The sequence below is a fragment of the Pinus tabuliformis genome, chromosome 4_1, assembly GCF_031772625.1.
Source record: "Pinus tabuliformis cultivar Carrire ecotype Pingquan chromosome 4_1, CPIR1, whole genome shotgun sequence".
Classification (NCBI taxonomy): Eukaryota; Viridiplantae; Streptophyta; class Pinopsida; order Pinales; family Pinaceae; genus Pinus; species Pinus tabuliformis.
The window spans coordinates 374,194,446-374,211,043 of NC_142303.1; the positions used below are offsets into that span (position 1 = coordinate 374,194,446).

Here is a 16,598-nt window from a genome sequence, read left to right on the forward strand (position 1 = left end):
CCCAGAAGTACATTATTTACATTATATACAACGGATCAATCACATAGTTATACATATATTACATCCCTGATGAACCACATATGCTGCCGTGCAGCGCCATAAACCATGGGAATCGATCACGGGTGGGGAGCGGGAAAGTCCTCCGCCCCAACCACGTGAACTATGCGCTTGTGTATACATAACTATGTTCGCAGGTGTTTACCTTGTGAATGTTGTTATAGGTGTTTACCTTGTGAATGTTGTTATAAGCTATGAGCTTCTGCAATTTTTTTTGTGTTGATGTTGTTTGGATTGCAATTCCATTTGATCACTCAAAAATTCATAATGTTAAAAAATGAATAGTAAACTGATTAAGAGTGGGTTGACAATTTGTGTGGGTGGGTTGCAAACCTATGTGAGTTGTTGAAGGTCGGGGTCTAGCCATAGACTGTTTTTCTAGAGCTTTGGCTTCTGTGCTATTTCCACTTTGACTTAGAACCTTTCCATTTTTCATCGTTTCTCAGCATGTCAGAAGAATTCGAAAATCCATCAATTTGGGGTTGGTAGGGGTCATTACTTTAGGCGTGACTAGGATCTCTCCACAGCTAGATATCCCTTTAGTTAAGTAGTCTGAAAATTTGAATGTCCGGGGGGTTTAAAAGGTGCAGGATAGATTTATCCTTAACATGATTTCGTGTCATATCCGGGAGTCAAGACATCCAAGGGTGGCAAAGGTTGTCCACCTCTTGGAAGCCCAAATGTCCATAGGTCCGTATAACTCTCTTTTCACTCGTCACGGAGGGGCCACAATGCATAGGTTCTATCGAGCCTGCATCGCATTGTTATGTTGTATTAGTTTGAATTCGGTATCCGGGGACCTACGAAAGATACACGCATTTCTACAACGATATAAGGCATGAACTGGATATAAAGAGTTAGGCACTGGAAGACTCGCTGCTAGGGAACAATACCCAGCAAAACCATTCACCATGTTATCTAGAACTCCAGTGAATCTGAGGATGTCAAGGGGTTGCACATCTATCCAAACCCAAATTCAGTGAACGTCGAGTACACTAGTATTGCGGCAGAATGCTAGTGCGGCAGTGCCACAGGGGCCGGATCAAAGAACACGTGGATGACTTGTGGTAACATCATGGATGATGTTTGGTAACATATGTTGACATGGGAAGGCTTGAATCACTAAGACCTCTAGAGGGCGTAACTTGTGATCCTGAAATCGTATTGTTGTAAAATTTAAATAACCAGAAAGCTCTTAACGAGTTGAGTGCGACGGTGATGTACAAATCTAATTCCACAAACTTGAGAGAAGGCATTTTGTAACCTCATATTCATAACACACTTTGGGGATCAGCTTAAGGAAGGCAGGCTAACACCTTCCACTGCCTGAGATAAGCCTAAGAGGGTGGGAGTGTGGTTACAACTACTCTTTTTTTTGCCTATGTTTTCCAGGTACTATGCTTATACACAAGCATCATCCATTGTTATTCGCTTGAACAACATTAACTGCTTTCGTAAACGGTTGTGTATATCCCAAATATATAAGTACACCTGGACTCTTAGGAGAGATACCCAACATGATGTTCATCTTCTTGACTGTTGTGGTGTACTCATGTACACTGTGCGCTTGCTTATGCCTAAAGTAGTGCCATTGGTTCCATGGGTCCTCTATATATTTGATAAGATATAATTTGAATTTTATGATGGTTTTAAAGTCATCCCACTTAGTTAGTAGGTGAATCACCTTCAAACCCAAGTGTCTCTGGATATAGATTTCCCACCAAGTTAGGGCATGGCCCGTTAGCTTCAATCTAGCAAATGATATTTTATGTTTCTCATCTACGTAGAGAATGCTGAAGTAAACTTCTAACTGCTTAGCGATTCAATTTTAAAGCATCGATCTTACCTTGATACGACGTGATGTCCACCTTTGCTTCCATTTTGAAGAGGGATTATGAATGTTTAATGGCGCTTGAACTTGACTGATATTTTTCTAGTTCTTTCATTGACTCCTCGGGGTCTTCCTGATCCCCCAATTTTCCCTCCAATCTGACCTCGAAATTGGAACCTCCATCCACTCCAATCAACCCAATATTGTTTAGGGACACCATGAGGAGGTTCACATTACAGTTTATATCTATGACTTGCACTTCCAACCATGCAGATCTCTCCTATATCAAATTTGAAGGATTATTATGAACATATTCATTGACCATAGTTGGACTTTTACAAATTCCCGCCTAAACCAATTCCTAGTTCCCTATAACTTCCCAAAAAATTTCCAAAGAACCCTACTCTTATACTAATATAATTTGTAAAATATTGTGGATATTCCATCAGACCATTTGTCACAACATATCTGATAAAAATAGACTGAAGTCTATACTATGAGCGTTAATTTCCTTAGATTCCATATTTATTAATTGTTGTTTTGTGCTTATGCATGTAATAAATAAAATGTGAAAAATAGATAAAAATAAAATAAAATCACTCACCAACCACAATAAACTCAAGATATGCTTTAGGAAATCGTTATGGGAGAAAATCCAACAGGAAGGTGAGGTTGTTCTGCTCTCTCTTTCTTTGGAATGGAAATGATGTTAGGAGTCCAAAGAAGGAACTCTTTGTTGAATTACCTGAGCCCTGTGGCCTAGTAGGATGCTATAGACACTAACCCCCCACTGTTATGCTCTTTCAATCCCACTCCCAAGTTGTTCTGCTCTATTTTGGAACAAGATACCATCAAAATAAATGGAACCCCTTTTCCTCCTAGTGGCCCATTTATAACAATATGATAGCCAAGTAGGGGTCAGGTTTGACTCCTTCAACACTCGATTACAATTACAACTTTGACCCTTCTAGAGAGTGCTTCATAGTCCCCACGTGGGTAGCCCTTTTGGCATGAATAATGGTCATTGGCGTACCATCCTTTCAAACCATGGTGTGGTCAATCACGATAGGTCAATTTGCGAGAGGCATAACTTTTACATATGAATTCCAATTGGCGTGATTCTTGCACCACTCAAAAGCCTTCAAGTGTAGAACAATGTTATAAGGTCTTACACTTAAGCAAGAAATTTTTACATTCAAAAAAATGTCATTTAAGGCTTTAAAATGGCCCTAGAAGATTTCAGAGCCCAATTCTCCAAACTACATTATACCCATATAACTGTTACTGCAAGTTGATTCCTCCATTTTTTCCACTCTGAAAACATTGACATAGATGACAAACAATATAATGATTCAATCCAGATAATCTCCACTAATCAAGTTATCATCCCTCGACATATCACCATATTTATAACTATGATGATCCTAATTCAATTTGAACTTCTATTCACACATGCAAACAAAACTTTTTCTTGAACTTCTATTCACCCATGCAAACAAAACTTTTTCTTGGACTACAAAAGAATTTGGAAATGGCCATTTAAATAGGGCCAAAGAATGAGGCTAGCAGAGGAGAATTAAAAACCTATAAATTTAACCCCAAAGAATGAGGCTAGCAAAGGACAAGGAGAGCTAAAATCCTATAAATTATACCCCAATTAGCCTTAGGTTGAGCAAACGGATTATAGAAATTGATCTACTATCAATGTGGATTAGAGATGCCTATCTCATGGATCTTTGCACATGCTTCATGAGAGAAGGCACAAACATGCCTACAAATGAGAAGATTCAAGCAGACAGAAAGAAGCAATAGTGATGTCTCTTCAGCTATTCACTTGTGGCAGCGAGAAGATGTCTCTTCAGCTAATCGCTTGTGTTAGGGAGAAGAGAAACAACCATGTGATGCATCAATAAGCAACAATGGCCAACTTCTAGCAATGTAACAATGGCCAACTTCTAGCAATGTTGTATATGTTAGACTATAGGTTGTTAATAAAAGTATTAACAAATGGAAACAATCTGAGTATCCAAAATTTAATTTGATGCTCATGTATTTTAATGTTCTAGACGGATCAAAATTAATTTCCATATATCTTTTGATTTCTATATTCTGTACTCGAAAAATGGGGGGAGAGGTGAAACCCCAGCTATGCTAGAACCTCGTCCCCACTATCCTCCTGCAATTTTCGGATAACACAGAAAACTAACATATACTTGCTCCTTGAATACACTGCATGGTATAGAAGATATATAGGAAATCCAAATAACTCTGGAAAATACCGAAACAAACATTAAAAAGAAAATAACTATATCACAAAATAAAATTCTATAGTATGTACTCCTTGAAAATGATATGGTTGAAAAAATATATTGTGCTACATCAAGTCTAGATATGTTTGGCAAAAACATATCAAGAATATCCAGGTTCATAATGACCAAAAGTTTGAACTTGTAGAATTTCCTATGTGCGAGGAACTTTGTCACCTAGATAGGACAGGAAGTGTCTAATATTAATTAAAAGTCCATCATAGCAATATGCCATTATAATAAGATGGTTCTCAGTAACAGAGATCGCATATAAATAGCGACCACAAGCCAAAGAGGACCCACAACGCATGTTACCCAAAGCATCGAGAATGTTACACCACAAACAAATCTATACAATGCTCAACGTTAAAAATCTGGTCATCTTCAGCACCATCCAGCCTTTCCATCTCTCAATTGACCACGGTTGTAATTGCTTGGGCTTATATATTGAAGCATCTGACAATATTCATGGCACCTATATGACAAGCAGACATTTGGAATGCAGAGAAGGAAAATTCACTGCCTGGATCTAAAGTGAAATCAGAAGAATGCTGGTATCCTTGGCTAGCTGAAAGAACAGTCATCTGAAAGAAACAACAATGCAAGATATATCATCTTTGCTAAACCGGTTTAGTGCTTCAGCTGTCAGTTGCTTCGCCGCTACCTCTGGATCCTTGGTTTTCTTAACAAAATTAACAGCCTCCTGATTCTCCATAACCTGCTTATGATAGAAACTAAAAATTACTTACCAGATCCATGGCAAAAAACCCCAACAAGCAAACAGACAAGAATACAAGTAATAGAGCACTCAAGCTAATAATGTTAAATGCTACAGGTCAAGAAAAGCAACCTTCCATAAACCATCGCTGGCCAAGATTAAAAATTCTGTTCCAGAATCAACATCCACATGTCTCACATCAGGATCTGATCTTAGATGCAATTTTAGATGTTTGTCTCCAAATACCCGGGAAACTGCAAGTTGCCCATCTACTCTGGGTACATCTCCTGCAAAGATAATATTTTGGCATACAATGTAATTACAAAAGGATATGATTTTATATCCTCTTTCACAAATGACAAATCAGATATGATGGATACACACTCTAATGCCTAACCGCAGGAAAAAATTATGACAAGATCAAACATGCAAAGACTAATTTATGCATTTTTTTTAATAATCGGATTTCCCTTGTTCCAGGGCACGTCCATCAGTGAAAAAGTTGCAAAATTCATGTAACTCGGCAATGGTAAAAATCTGAAAAAAGCAACAAAAGTCTATTCAACAATAACAACAAAAAAACAAGAAAATAACAAGGTTTTTTTTCCGTTTTTGAATTGCTTCTCAATCAGCGATTCTGGTAAAACTGGTTAATTCTATCCTGTTCTATCTTGTGTGTGCAAGTGAACAGGATCCATGTAACTCAAAACTGATTATTGCAGGCAACTGCCAGAGACTAACCAATACAACAACCTCATGTCAAACCAGAAGCAAATTACTCTATCCTACATTATGAAATTTACATATGAACCCTTAAGTAAATATTTGATTGTCTTTTCTTCATAATGGAAACAAACCTGGCACGTTTGAGACGAAACCACCCCTATTCTCTATGCTTCCACGTTCAGCGCTGGTGCTTGGCTCATGATCAACTGAGAGTTGGATGGCCCTTCCCTTTTGGCACAAAACTGCTCTAGAGTCACCAACATTCGCAACAATGAGCTTTTTCCCATCAATCAAGATGGCTGTGACAGCAGTTGAACCACCTAGACCGAGCTTTGAAGTCTGCTCAAGAATGGCCTTGTCTGTCTTCTCATAAGCTTTAACCATGCCTTTACAAGGATCAGACCAAAATTCATCCTGAAATCAAAAAGAAAGAGAAACAATGTATACATATATTCAAAATATGTCGAAGCAAACATGTATATTACAGAATTCCATGTACTAGCTTGGGGTTGTTAATTCCATGCCATACATTCAATTGAATAAAATCATTTTTGTCTAGCAGCCATCAAAACCCATGGCCCAGCAAGATATGGAGCCTGAACATTACTCAAAAAGACACTAAAAAGTTGCCGAAATACAAGAGTATTGTATTCCATAGTCTACAGAAATCACCTCACTTAAGATATTTCGAAACAAGTTCTTCTGCAGGTATGAGGCCACATTGTCACCTAAGTGACCATCAAAGATGGCATACAGCCCCAACTCAAGGTCTCTAATTTTCCGGAATTCTGCAACATGATAATCCTCCATAGGATGAGTTGACTTGCCCTTCACTAGACTGAATCCATGAACAACTTTGTTGGAACTAAGTTGGCTTTTTCCTTTTCCAGTACTAAAAGTAGAATCCACACCTGTCGCATCCTACACACACAAACATAGTCCATAGTTTAAACCACAAATAAAGGAATATGCAACAGCAATCCAGAGAACATGAAACTGCTGGTCTCCTACAAGACCCTGCTCTCAAGCTACAGTTGAACATTTAAAAAATACGCCTAGAGATACAAAGGAGTAATTAGTCCTAGTCCTGTGTGTTGTACTTATAAGTCTAAAAGATTAATTATTGTTTCCAATCTCTCCAATTCTCAATCACTGCAGACTTAAATAAGGCTGGCCTTGATCCTGTGCCACACCAAATAAGGTCATCGCAAGCCCTCACCCTACAAGGGGCTGTCTGGAGCAGGACCAGCTCTTTGATCTCAGGTAAAGATCTTTGAGGACCAACCTTTCCTTCAAAGGATTGATTGGATCCTGGGCTCAGCCCATGTAAGGTCCTTGTCCTGGCTGATCAGCAAGAGTTTAGACTTTTTAATTGCGGCCATACTTATCCTAAAAGCAAAAACAATAAAACATCAAAAAGCCATCTTAACGTGTCATATAACTGGCAATGGATCTCGATACCAACCTAAAATTGAATAGCTTATTGTCAAACCCACTACGCAAGCTCTCAATTTAGGGAATGCCCATTTGTTTTTCAATTAGAAATAAACTAGCACAGAGTCATCTAAACCCTGGGTCATACATGCACCTGGAGATTTCAGAGCTGCAGTCACATCTCAAGCTTCAATGTTTAATGGGTTGGGCATTTGTGTGAACTCGAGTTATGCATCCTCAAACTTCACAACCTTGGAAGTGCATATCAGTCGGCCTGGGTTCATATACATCTATGCTAGTCTCATTTTTTTAGCCAACATTACTTCGAAATATCGGCTGTCACTATTTACACCAGGCATAACTATTTCACTCTTTCATAAATGCCAGACCAATTACAACATGTCTCCGAAGACAACAACTTGTTCACCACTCAAGCAAAGATAGTTTGACTGCTAAATCTCATATTCAACACACGATATAGAATCCAGATTCAATGCGCTGCTACCAACCCGGTCACACATATATACAGATGATGGTGTATCGGTCCCAGTTCCTCTTCTCTCAGTGCAATAATTGGCAACTAACCCCCCGCATCCAGCCATACTCCTGGAGTCAAACTTATTTACCTAAAGCCAAGTTGCCTGTTCAGCAAGTTGACGAAAGTTCAAACCCTAACCGAATCCACTACCCAATTTATGAAAACTTGTTAATTTCAATAAATTAGTGAAGGTGCAAAACCTTGGGAGAGGGCACTCTGAATCAGGGCATTTGTTTAAAATTCAACAGGCCCGTAAATCTGAACAAAGACAACTACCCTGCTCCATGAAAACCCAAACCTATAGCTCCATAATTAGAAATCTATCGTCCCCGAAACTCCTAGGGGTGCAGTGATTTTGAGATTGCCTAAGATCACTATTACTAGGATCACCATGAGCAAAAAAGTGAGCAGATGAACGATGATGACTGAAAATTGATAACCAACAGGTTTCGACCTCCCAAGCCGCAAGGAGAACACGGGTACGAACAGAGTGGTTGACAATTAGTCCTTTTACATCAAACCACAAATCTTTAAGCAAACTAATCCTAACGATTTCTATTTTTGAAAACTGACCAGGAGCAGGATGAACTCCACCGACATACTAACCTTGGGTAAGCAATTGCTCCTTCGCCCAAATCTCCAGCAGTCCATGTTGGTCGATGGACGCCTGTACTAAATATACTCCCAATCAAGAGGACTTCGCAATTGTGTATCAGATAACCTGAAAGATGCAATATACCAATTCAATATGGTTTCAAAACATATGGATTCCCTGGCCATGAAAACTTATGCTTCCTGTATGCTGAAATAGGGCTTGAAAACATAAAAGAAACAAGACCTTCAGAATTCCGTGGCCATAAAACTTCAGAATTGAAAGATATAAGATACCAATTAAATATGGCGTGATAACATAAAAAACACAATAACCCAATTGAGAAGATGACAGGAATTCCATGGCCCTGAAAAATTACCAGATGTTCACACAAAGCAAATGGGATGTGAAGAATAATGACTCCAGAAGCCTCCTCTCTCTGTGATCACCAAGAAACACAACCAGACGAAATTGTACCATATTTAGCTCAGGGTAACAAAACGAGTCTTTAATATGTCCAAATTAATTGATTGATGTTGAATGAGGAAATTTCGTCATGAGGACAGTTGGGAGACCCTCGCCGCCCCCAGTGCCAAGGTCAACACGCTCCATATTTTTCCAAGTTTATCTACTCATCATTATAAATTTCAAACCTGTCACGCTTGGGCTGCTTGGATTTTGGGATCAAATTCAACTTCAATGGCTTATAGGTGAGGTAATCTTGATTGAACATGCACAGCAATGTATGAATGTGTGAGGTAATCATTGAACATAAACAGGAATGTATTAAAGTTGGGATGCCTACTAAAATCTATACGCGTCTTGACTCTTCTTTGTTGACTTTAGGTTTTCTACTCCATGAAGCAAAGGGTATTGGGCTATGTTGATATTTGTGTCCTTTTGTACGGTTTATGAACCAAAATGTGTATCCATTCTGCAGCAATATGAATCATAAATGAAGTAACAGGTAGGGTAACTTGAAATCGTGGTTTCAACTTCGTGGTGATTTCGCTGAATTGACAATTCAAAGGTTTGAACCCATGAATGGCCATCACAGGGTGTATGGGTTGGAACTTTGAAGTCACTTTCTAGAAGGGCAAGGCCATAGGTTTATTAATGCGTAGGGTTGTATAGGTATATGATTAGATTATGTAATTGTTTAAATTTAATAGTGAACCTATATAGTTTGAGCATTAATAAATCTATAAACTAGGAAATAAATATAGCTTTCTAAAAATATATCCATTTATAATAACTTTTTTTAGCCATGAAATAATGAGAAAATAATTTGGAACCCTATAGACTAAAGGAAAATAGTTTGGAAATACAAATTTATTTAAAGTCATACATAAGGTTTTAGGGTGTTATATTATTATTATTATTTCATAATTCTAAATATGATAGAAGGATGAATGATGAAAAATATATTTGAGAAAATTAAATTTGGCAAAGTTATCAAATTTGATGAGATAATGTAGTTGGGAATTAAAAAAATTCAGGTGACAAGGTTGTAAAATGTTTTATGAGAGGGTGATTATGAATATGAAAGAGGAAGTAAAAATTGGAAATGATTTTGAATTTGTTTTTTAATATTTATAGATTTCAAGTTAAAATGAATTTGTATGGGTTAATTAAAAGTTGATTTTATATATTAATATTTATTATTATTGTATTTTTAATATTTTATATTCATTTTATTGATATTTATTTTATTTAAATTTTATTTTTTAATATTTGTGAATATTTTATTTATATATTTATTTGTATTTTAATTTCATTTATTATATTGTATTTTATTTTTTTAAGTTTTTTTTTTTTTTTTTTTTTTTTTGCATTTTATTGTATATTTATTTTCATTCTATTTAAAATATGCAATGTAATTTATTGTTATTGGTGAAGACCTGTGGAGAATGGATTTGCTCAACATTTAGGTAAACTTTTCACCCATTTTCAAGAACTTGAAGCTTAATTAATGATATGAAGAGTGCTTGACCCACAATACACATTTCTCCAAAAGTCTTCACCAACAAAAATTTATTGACTGTGGAAATATTCATGCTAAAATGTAATTCATCTTTATCTTTACATATAAATGTTGAAATTTATATCAATTAGCTACTTTAATCAACACTTAATCTAAACAACTGACAATTTCGCTCTGAAAATGTTGGTTTTCCAACAAATTTTTGGTTAAATCTTATTAGAATTTTTAAAAATCAGGTTAAAGTTGTCAAGTTGTGGAATTTGGAGTGCCCCAAGGGTTTTGATGATGTTGAATCCATTTCTAATGTTAAAATCGTGATTGAAACACTAAAAAATAAGATTTTGCAATCCAATTTTTTTTGGATTCCAACTAAAAAAATATATTCCAGACAAAATTGTCACCTCAATAGACAACGCTTTTTAATTAATATAATCAATATAATTAATTTGTTTTAAATTGTGTTATCATTAAAACCAATGCACTCAATCATTTGCATTACATCATTGTTAACATTAATAAATTAAATTATTTTTCACTCATAATTAAAATCAATACACCAAATCATTTTATAATGTACCCTTATAACATCAAATACATTTATCACTAAAACATTTTACATCATTAATAAATTTAATAAACAAATTTTATTACGCCGTAAGGCGTTCCTCTGGGAAGGACTCCCCTCGAGTGCCACTCTGTACCTCTCTGCGCCATTGATTTCATTGTTAGACGATAGAATTAATTCTCACCGTTGGATGTTGAATTCGAAGTGTTCGATTCATTATCCTCCCTGGCCGCGCATCGCATCTGGCCGCTGCCCAAGAAATGAGCGTTTACATGTAATTCGCTGATTCGTTGAGGTACGTGGCTCCCTTGGAATGCTTTACGGACCTGTCCACTGAACGGCCTTCGCATCACAATTGATCCCATCCCAGTTCAGAGTAATCAACCGATCCATATTTCCATTAATTCCTCTAATTTCTCAGCCCATTCCTCTCATCATCGAATCCATATGAAGGCTACAATAACGGAACAATGACCTGAAAACTATCAGGTATTTATTGTTTTTTAGAGTGCTAGATTTATGAATCTGCCTGTGTTTTTGAATTTTTTTGATCCATCTCGTTTTCTTATATTAATTCATCTATCCATCTCTGTAGGGAAAAATATAACGAGAGGCTCCACTCATCGATGGAAGCCAACGCTGGAACAAAAAACTGTACTTGAATCTATTCACGAAAGCGGCATTCATTCACCAACGTTGGAAGAGATACGGAGGATTACCAAACATTTGCAGCAATCCGCTTTTGGTGTAATCACTGATCCCAGGTTGACGTAAGGTTGCATTGTTCGAGGTTTCCACTGTTTTTTGAAGACTAACCATCTGATTTTGATTTTCAGATATTTCTGAAATCTGCAATAAACATATAGAATACTTTCAGTTTTTATTGTTCTTGAATTCCTAGTGCTTAGATAATACCATAGCTCATTCTGGATTTCACTTTTTTGGGCAGATGACATTTATCATGTTGATGAATCGGCTCATTGGTTTTGACTCGGAGACTGCAGAATCGAAGATACTCATGCAGAGGTTTGCAGATTTTATGTCAGGACTCTGCGCGCTGCCAATTAAGCTTCCTGGCACTACTTACACGAAGTGTTTGAAGGTCACACCCACAACCCAAACCAGTTCGAAAAGGAAGTTAAATAATGTACAAAATCTATAAATCATTTGAAAAATCAAAACTATATTTACAGTTCTGATTTCATTTATATCTAACATGTTCCTATTGAAATAAGAAATAGTATTTGAAAAATCAAACCTATATTTACAGTTCTGATTTCATTTATTTCTAACATGTTACTACTGAAATAAGAAATACAATTTAGTTGCAAGTAAATAAATATCTATTTGGCCATCACTATATTATGAATATCTAACAATATTTATAGTTATCTAAAAAATTTGCAGTTTTAATGCTTCAAGTAATATTGCAGGGCCGAGATCATGTGACCAAGACTCTAACAAATATTATTTCTGAGAGAAAAAGGCTGGGAAGAAGGTCTGTCAACACGGACTTCCTGGATAAAGTGCTGGAGTATCAAGCAGATCATGACGACGAGGAGTTTAGCGATCTTGTCATCGTCGATTTCCTCTTTGCACTTCTCTTGGCAGGATATGATACCACTTCCATCGCAATGACCATGGCTGTTTAGTATCTCACAGAGAATCCCAAAGCTCTTCAACAACTGAGGGTAAGTTCCAAATTTTGTTTCAGTCTCATCAGTCCTGTCTATTATTATTGCAAATATCATAATAGTGTGGATATAATTCAATGATAGATGTGCAGATCTAAGTTAATATGGACTGATAAAAAAATTTGAAGCATAATTTTCTAAAAGATAATTAAGATAAAGTTTGCATATTTTTTGACAAATTTATATTAATTTTACCGTTACAATTCATATACAAAAATTAATTTTGTAAACAAGAAAACTGTATGGATTACACGTCTGGATCAAAATAACCTTTTTAAACTGTATATTGTGCAAAGAGAACACAAAGCTATCCTTCTCGCTAAAAAACAGAAACAGGAAAAGATGTTAAACTGGGAGGACTACAAATCCATGGAATTTACACGAAGTGTAATGATCTTTAGATCCTGACCATTTCAGATTTATTTGAGGTTCACTGGCATATTAAAAAGTTCCTCCTAACCTTTGTGTGCGTTGAAACAGGTGATAAAAGAGACATTGCGCCTGTCAAACGTAGGACCCTTTTTGTTTCGAGAATGTGTACAGGACACAGAAATCAAAGGTAGAATAGTACAAAGTCAATATTAAAAAGTTCCTCCTAACCTTTGTGTGCGTTGAAACAGGTGATAAAAGAGACATTGCGCCTGTCAAACGTAGGACCCTTTTTGTTTCGAGAATGTGTACAGGACACAGAAATCAAAGGTAGAATAGTACAAAGTCAATTCAATTTTTTGAAGTTAGAAAAAAAAGTGGCTTTTTAAGTTTGAAAAGGGGCTTTTTAATTTCTTCGAGGTTTCCACTGTTTTTTGAAGAGGAGGTTCAGTTATGCTTGGACCTTGGTTAAGTGTGTGAAGCGGAGTCTAGGGCGATCAGATTCTACGAGATACCCTAGCCTTTTCGAGTTATTCTTCTCTTTTTTTAAATATTCAACAGGTGATCAATTCTTTTGGTTTTCCCTTAATTTTCTATTTCTCTTTCTTACAAAAGAATTTATAAGAATCTGAGACATACTCATCAGGGTCTGTTTTCGTTTGTATCTCTTACGGTTTATTTCAGAAGGCTTGTGTAGAACCTTGCCTTCAAAATTCAATATGTTTTAACTATTTCGCTACAGAAATAACAACTGGGACTACAGTAAGTGGTTTCTTGAGCAACATTCTGGGGTTTATCCTGCTATAATATTTGCTTCTTGTGTTTGAGATTTATAAGGTCAGTTCATGGTATAATATTTGCTACTGTTGTCTGAAGATTTGAGGGCGAACTAATCTTTGCAATAACCATATAATTGTTTTTTTCATACGCAGCATATAGCACGAGCAGTTAGAGATCCAGCAGCATAACCACTAGAATCAACGCAAGCATAACTTCTGTTAGATCGATAGCAGTTTCACGAAATAGTTTTGGTTTCTGATGTCACATAGACACTTTTTTTTGGTTCAACTATTCTGTAATGGTCCCCTGCATAAGGGGGTTGGGTTTTTATGTCAGGTCTCTGTATCATAGGGTTTGTTCTGCGACTGCCATACTTGTCATTAATGTTGTGTAATGGGTTTCTGCATGTTCTGTTTCGAATCGATACTTCTGTAACATTGGGCTGGTTCTGTTGTTTGAGCACTAAATGCGTTCACATAAGGCACATGTCAAAGCATGTCAATGCTCTCGTACACGCAATTGGCCAATTAGTTACCTAACGGTAGATAGGTAAGTGCTGTTTTGTGTTCTAATTTAGGCTAGACCAATGGTTTTTTGATAGTTCAGAGTAGGTTTAAATGTGCAAAGATTGGAATTGAAAATAAAATTATGTTCAATAGTTAAAACTATGTAATCATCTTTTATTCATCCAGAGGGCAACGGGGTTATTGGATGGTCCAATGATAGTGATAATGTTGATAATGGCTCCCTTAAATCAAATTCAACAAAAAATTTCATTCACCGTTGTTCTCTGCATATTCAATTTTGAAATGGTCCAACACTGTCTTATTCTTTAATTCTCCAAACTTATATCCTTTGTACAAGTTGGATGCTATTCATCAACTAGGGACGCTGCAGGGGCAATGAAGGCATCCTCCGAGGGACCATAAAACGTAGGAATTGATATATGTGCAGCAGATGCATTCGTTACTGCTCGATGTTCCACACTTCTGAATCTACCATTGCTCACAACCTAACAAATTATTAGCATTAATAATAACATTGTCAAATTCCCATTGCTCACAACTTGATAAATTATTAGCATTAGCATTAGCATTAACAATAACATTGTCAAATTTTCAGGAGGAAATAAAGTATTGGATCTGCTCTTGCTCTTGTTAAAGACCTGTAGTTGATCTCCCATATTAACAACGAAAGCGTTGGGTATGGGTTCTATAGCAACCCACTTTCCATTTCTGAGTACTTGCAGACCATTGACCTCGCCTTGCATTAAAATAGTGATGCCACGTGCATCTGAATGGTGTGGTGTGCCAAGAGTAATATCCGGTTTCAGGCATGGAGGATAGTACATTATACCCATGAGTTGGGTGTGTTTTCCAAAGATTCTATCCAAGTAGCTGGAATCGAGCCCTAGAGCTTCAGAAACAACAGCCAACAGCCCTAAAATCAGAGCTCTCACCTTCATAGCTTAGTTGCTTGTGATCTCTCTGTATAAAAGCATATGCAAGATAAGTACTTGTTGTTGTTGCAATATCGTTGCTCCAGAGTTTGGACTTATTTTAGTTACCCTCTATTGAATCTGGCATGCTCGGTCTTCCACGGGCATTTCGAAGAATTCTTTGGCAATTTCCATCATGCTTTTCATGGTTCCTTTTGGTACGCCATGGTTCACTATCTGCACTCACTTAGATCAACCAGAAGATATGTGGCCATAAAAAAGAATAGTACATACCCTCAGATATGAAACTTGAACCAGTCACTAGATCTTATTAACACATCAGACTGACATTAAAAATATAGATTAAATAATCCTACAACTCTGAAAGTAATAGCTTCAAAAACTTCAGGAATAGAAAACTGATAAGAAATATTCTAGAATATTCATGGCAAGTTTAATTTGTAACATAGGGCCTTTTTGGTGTGAATAGAGGAGAATCCAGAGATATTAAAAGAAAAGCACTGGCAAGAGAAGGGGGATTAAAGTATGATGTACCTGGAAAAAGCCATCTTCCACGCATGCATGGCGGATTTCTTCAACTACCCTTGTTCTGTTGGGGCCATCCAGGTCTTGGAGATCCACCACCGGAATGCTCTCAGAGTAAGACACCTCAGACAGGTGGGGGCATTCACTGGGAGGCAGGATATATCTATATTGAACTTGAAGATGATTTATTCCATTGGACAACAGCTTTTCGACATCATTCACATCCTGGGTCAAGACTTCTTCCATTGTAGACGACATATTTCTTTCTCGAGTGCTGTAAAATTGGCAGTGGCACCTACCTATTGCTGTGAAAAACTAAGCTTCGACTTGCACACCAGAAATAGGATATCGGATGATGGGCGAAAGAAGAGTGAACATTTAAGTGCTTGCATGTAGATCTCTGCAAATGAATTGAAAAGACATCCCCATGTTAAAGTTTTCAATATACACTATACAATTTTACTACTATTTTTTACTCTCTTTCTTTTAATTTTCAGAATCGAAAGAGAGGATGAATTGCGTTTAATAAATAGCAAAAGAATTTAAAAGAAGAATTATAAATTCTGATTATGTCGTTCAAATTCACGGCAAGAGCCAATTGGCATCGTTTTCAATTTTCTGAATGTGCTACGCATGGCTGTAGCGGTGCACAAGTTAGCCCAAGCAGTGAAGATTTCACAAGAGTTGCAGGCTTTGGAAGACAAGTCAGAGTGGAAAATGAGAATCCTTACAAGGTCTGGGCCATCCCCATAATGTACAAAGTTCGAATTTTAGGCTATATCAATGGTTTTGTTAGGGTTTTTGAGGGGTTTCGGTGGATTTTTTTTTTTTTTATTTGCTTCTTTGGGTTTCTTCAAAGACCATGTAATAATCTTGTTGATGGTAGAGCTATATGCTGGTAACTGTCCCTGGGCTTGGTATTTGATGTTCTGTAAACTTGTCTGCTTTTTGATCTGGATCTATGTTGCTCTCGATGAGCTCTTTGTTGATCTCTGTAATTGCAATCTGAATATGCACTAT

The 16,598-nt window shown here is 36.7% G+C and overlaps 2 protein-coding genes and 1 pseudogene across 2 annotated transcripts; 1 reads left to right on the forward strand and 2 right to left on the reverse strand.

Annotated features, from left to right (window-relative positions):
- Positions 1-4,223: 4,223 nt before the first annotated feature.
- LOC149175868 (putative protein phosphatase 2C 9) lies at positions 4,224-8,997 on the reverse strand. The gene is made up of 6 exons (XM_089419766.1): positions 8,582-8,997; positions 8,217-8,331; positions 6,311-6,559; positions 5,770-6,052; positions 5,045-5,199; positions 4,224-4,912 (listed from the first exon to the last, which is right to left on the reverse strand). Exons 2-6 carry the CDS (start codon positions 8,259-8,261, stop codon positions 4,775-4,777), a joined length of 870 nt encoding a protein of 289 aa, XP_089275892.1. The 5' UTR covers positions 8,262-8,331; positions 8,582-8,997; the 3' UTR covers positions 4,224-4,774.
- A 2,703-nt stretch (positions 8,998-11,700) lies between these two features.
- LOC149175869 (abietadienol/abietadienal oxidase-like) lies at positions 11,701-12,403 on the forward strand. The gene is made up of 2 exons (XM_089421269.1): positions 11,701-11,853; positions 12,185-12,403. Exons 1-2 carry the CDS (start codon positions 11,701-11,703, stop codon positions 12,401-12,403), a joined length of 372 nt encoding a protein of 123 aa, XP_089277395.1.
- Positions 12,404-14,465: 2,062 nt separating this feature from the next.
- On the reverse strand, positions 14,466-15,059 carry LOC149175870 (protein DMR6-LIKE OXYGENASE 1 pseudogene; annotated as a pseudogene).
- Between the last annotated feature and the right edge of the window lie 1,539 nt (positions 15,060-16,598).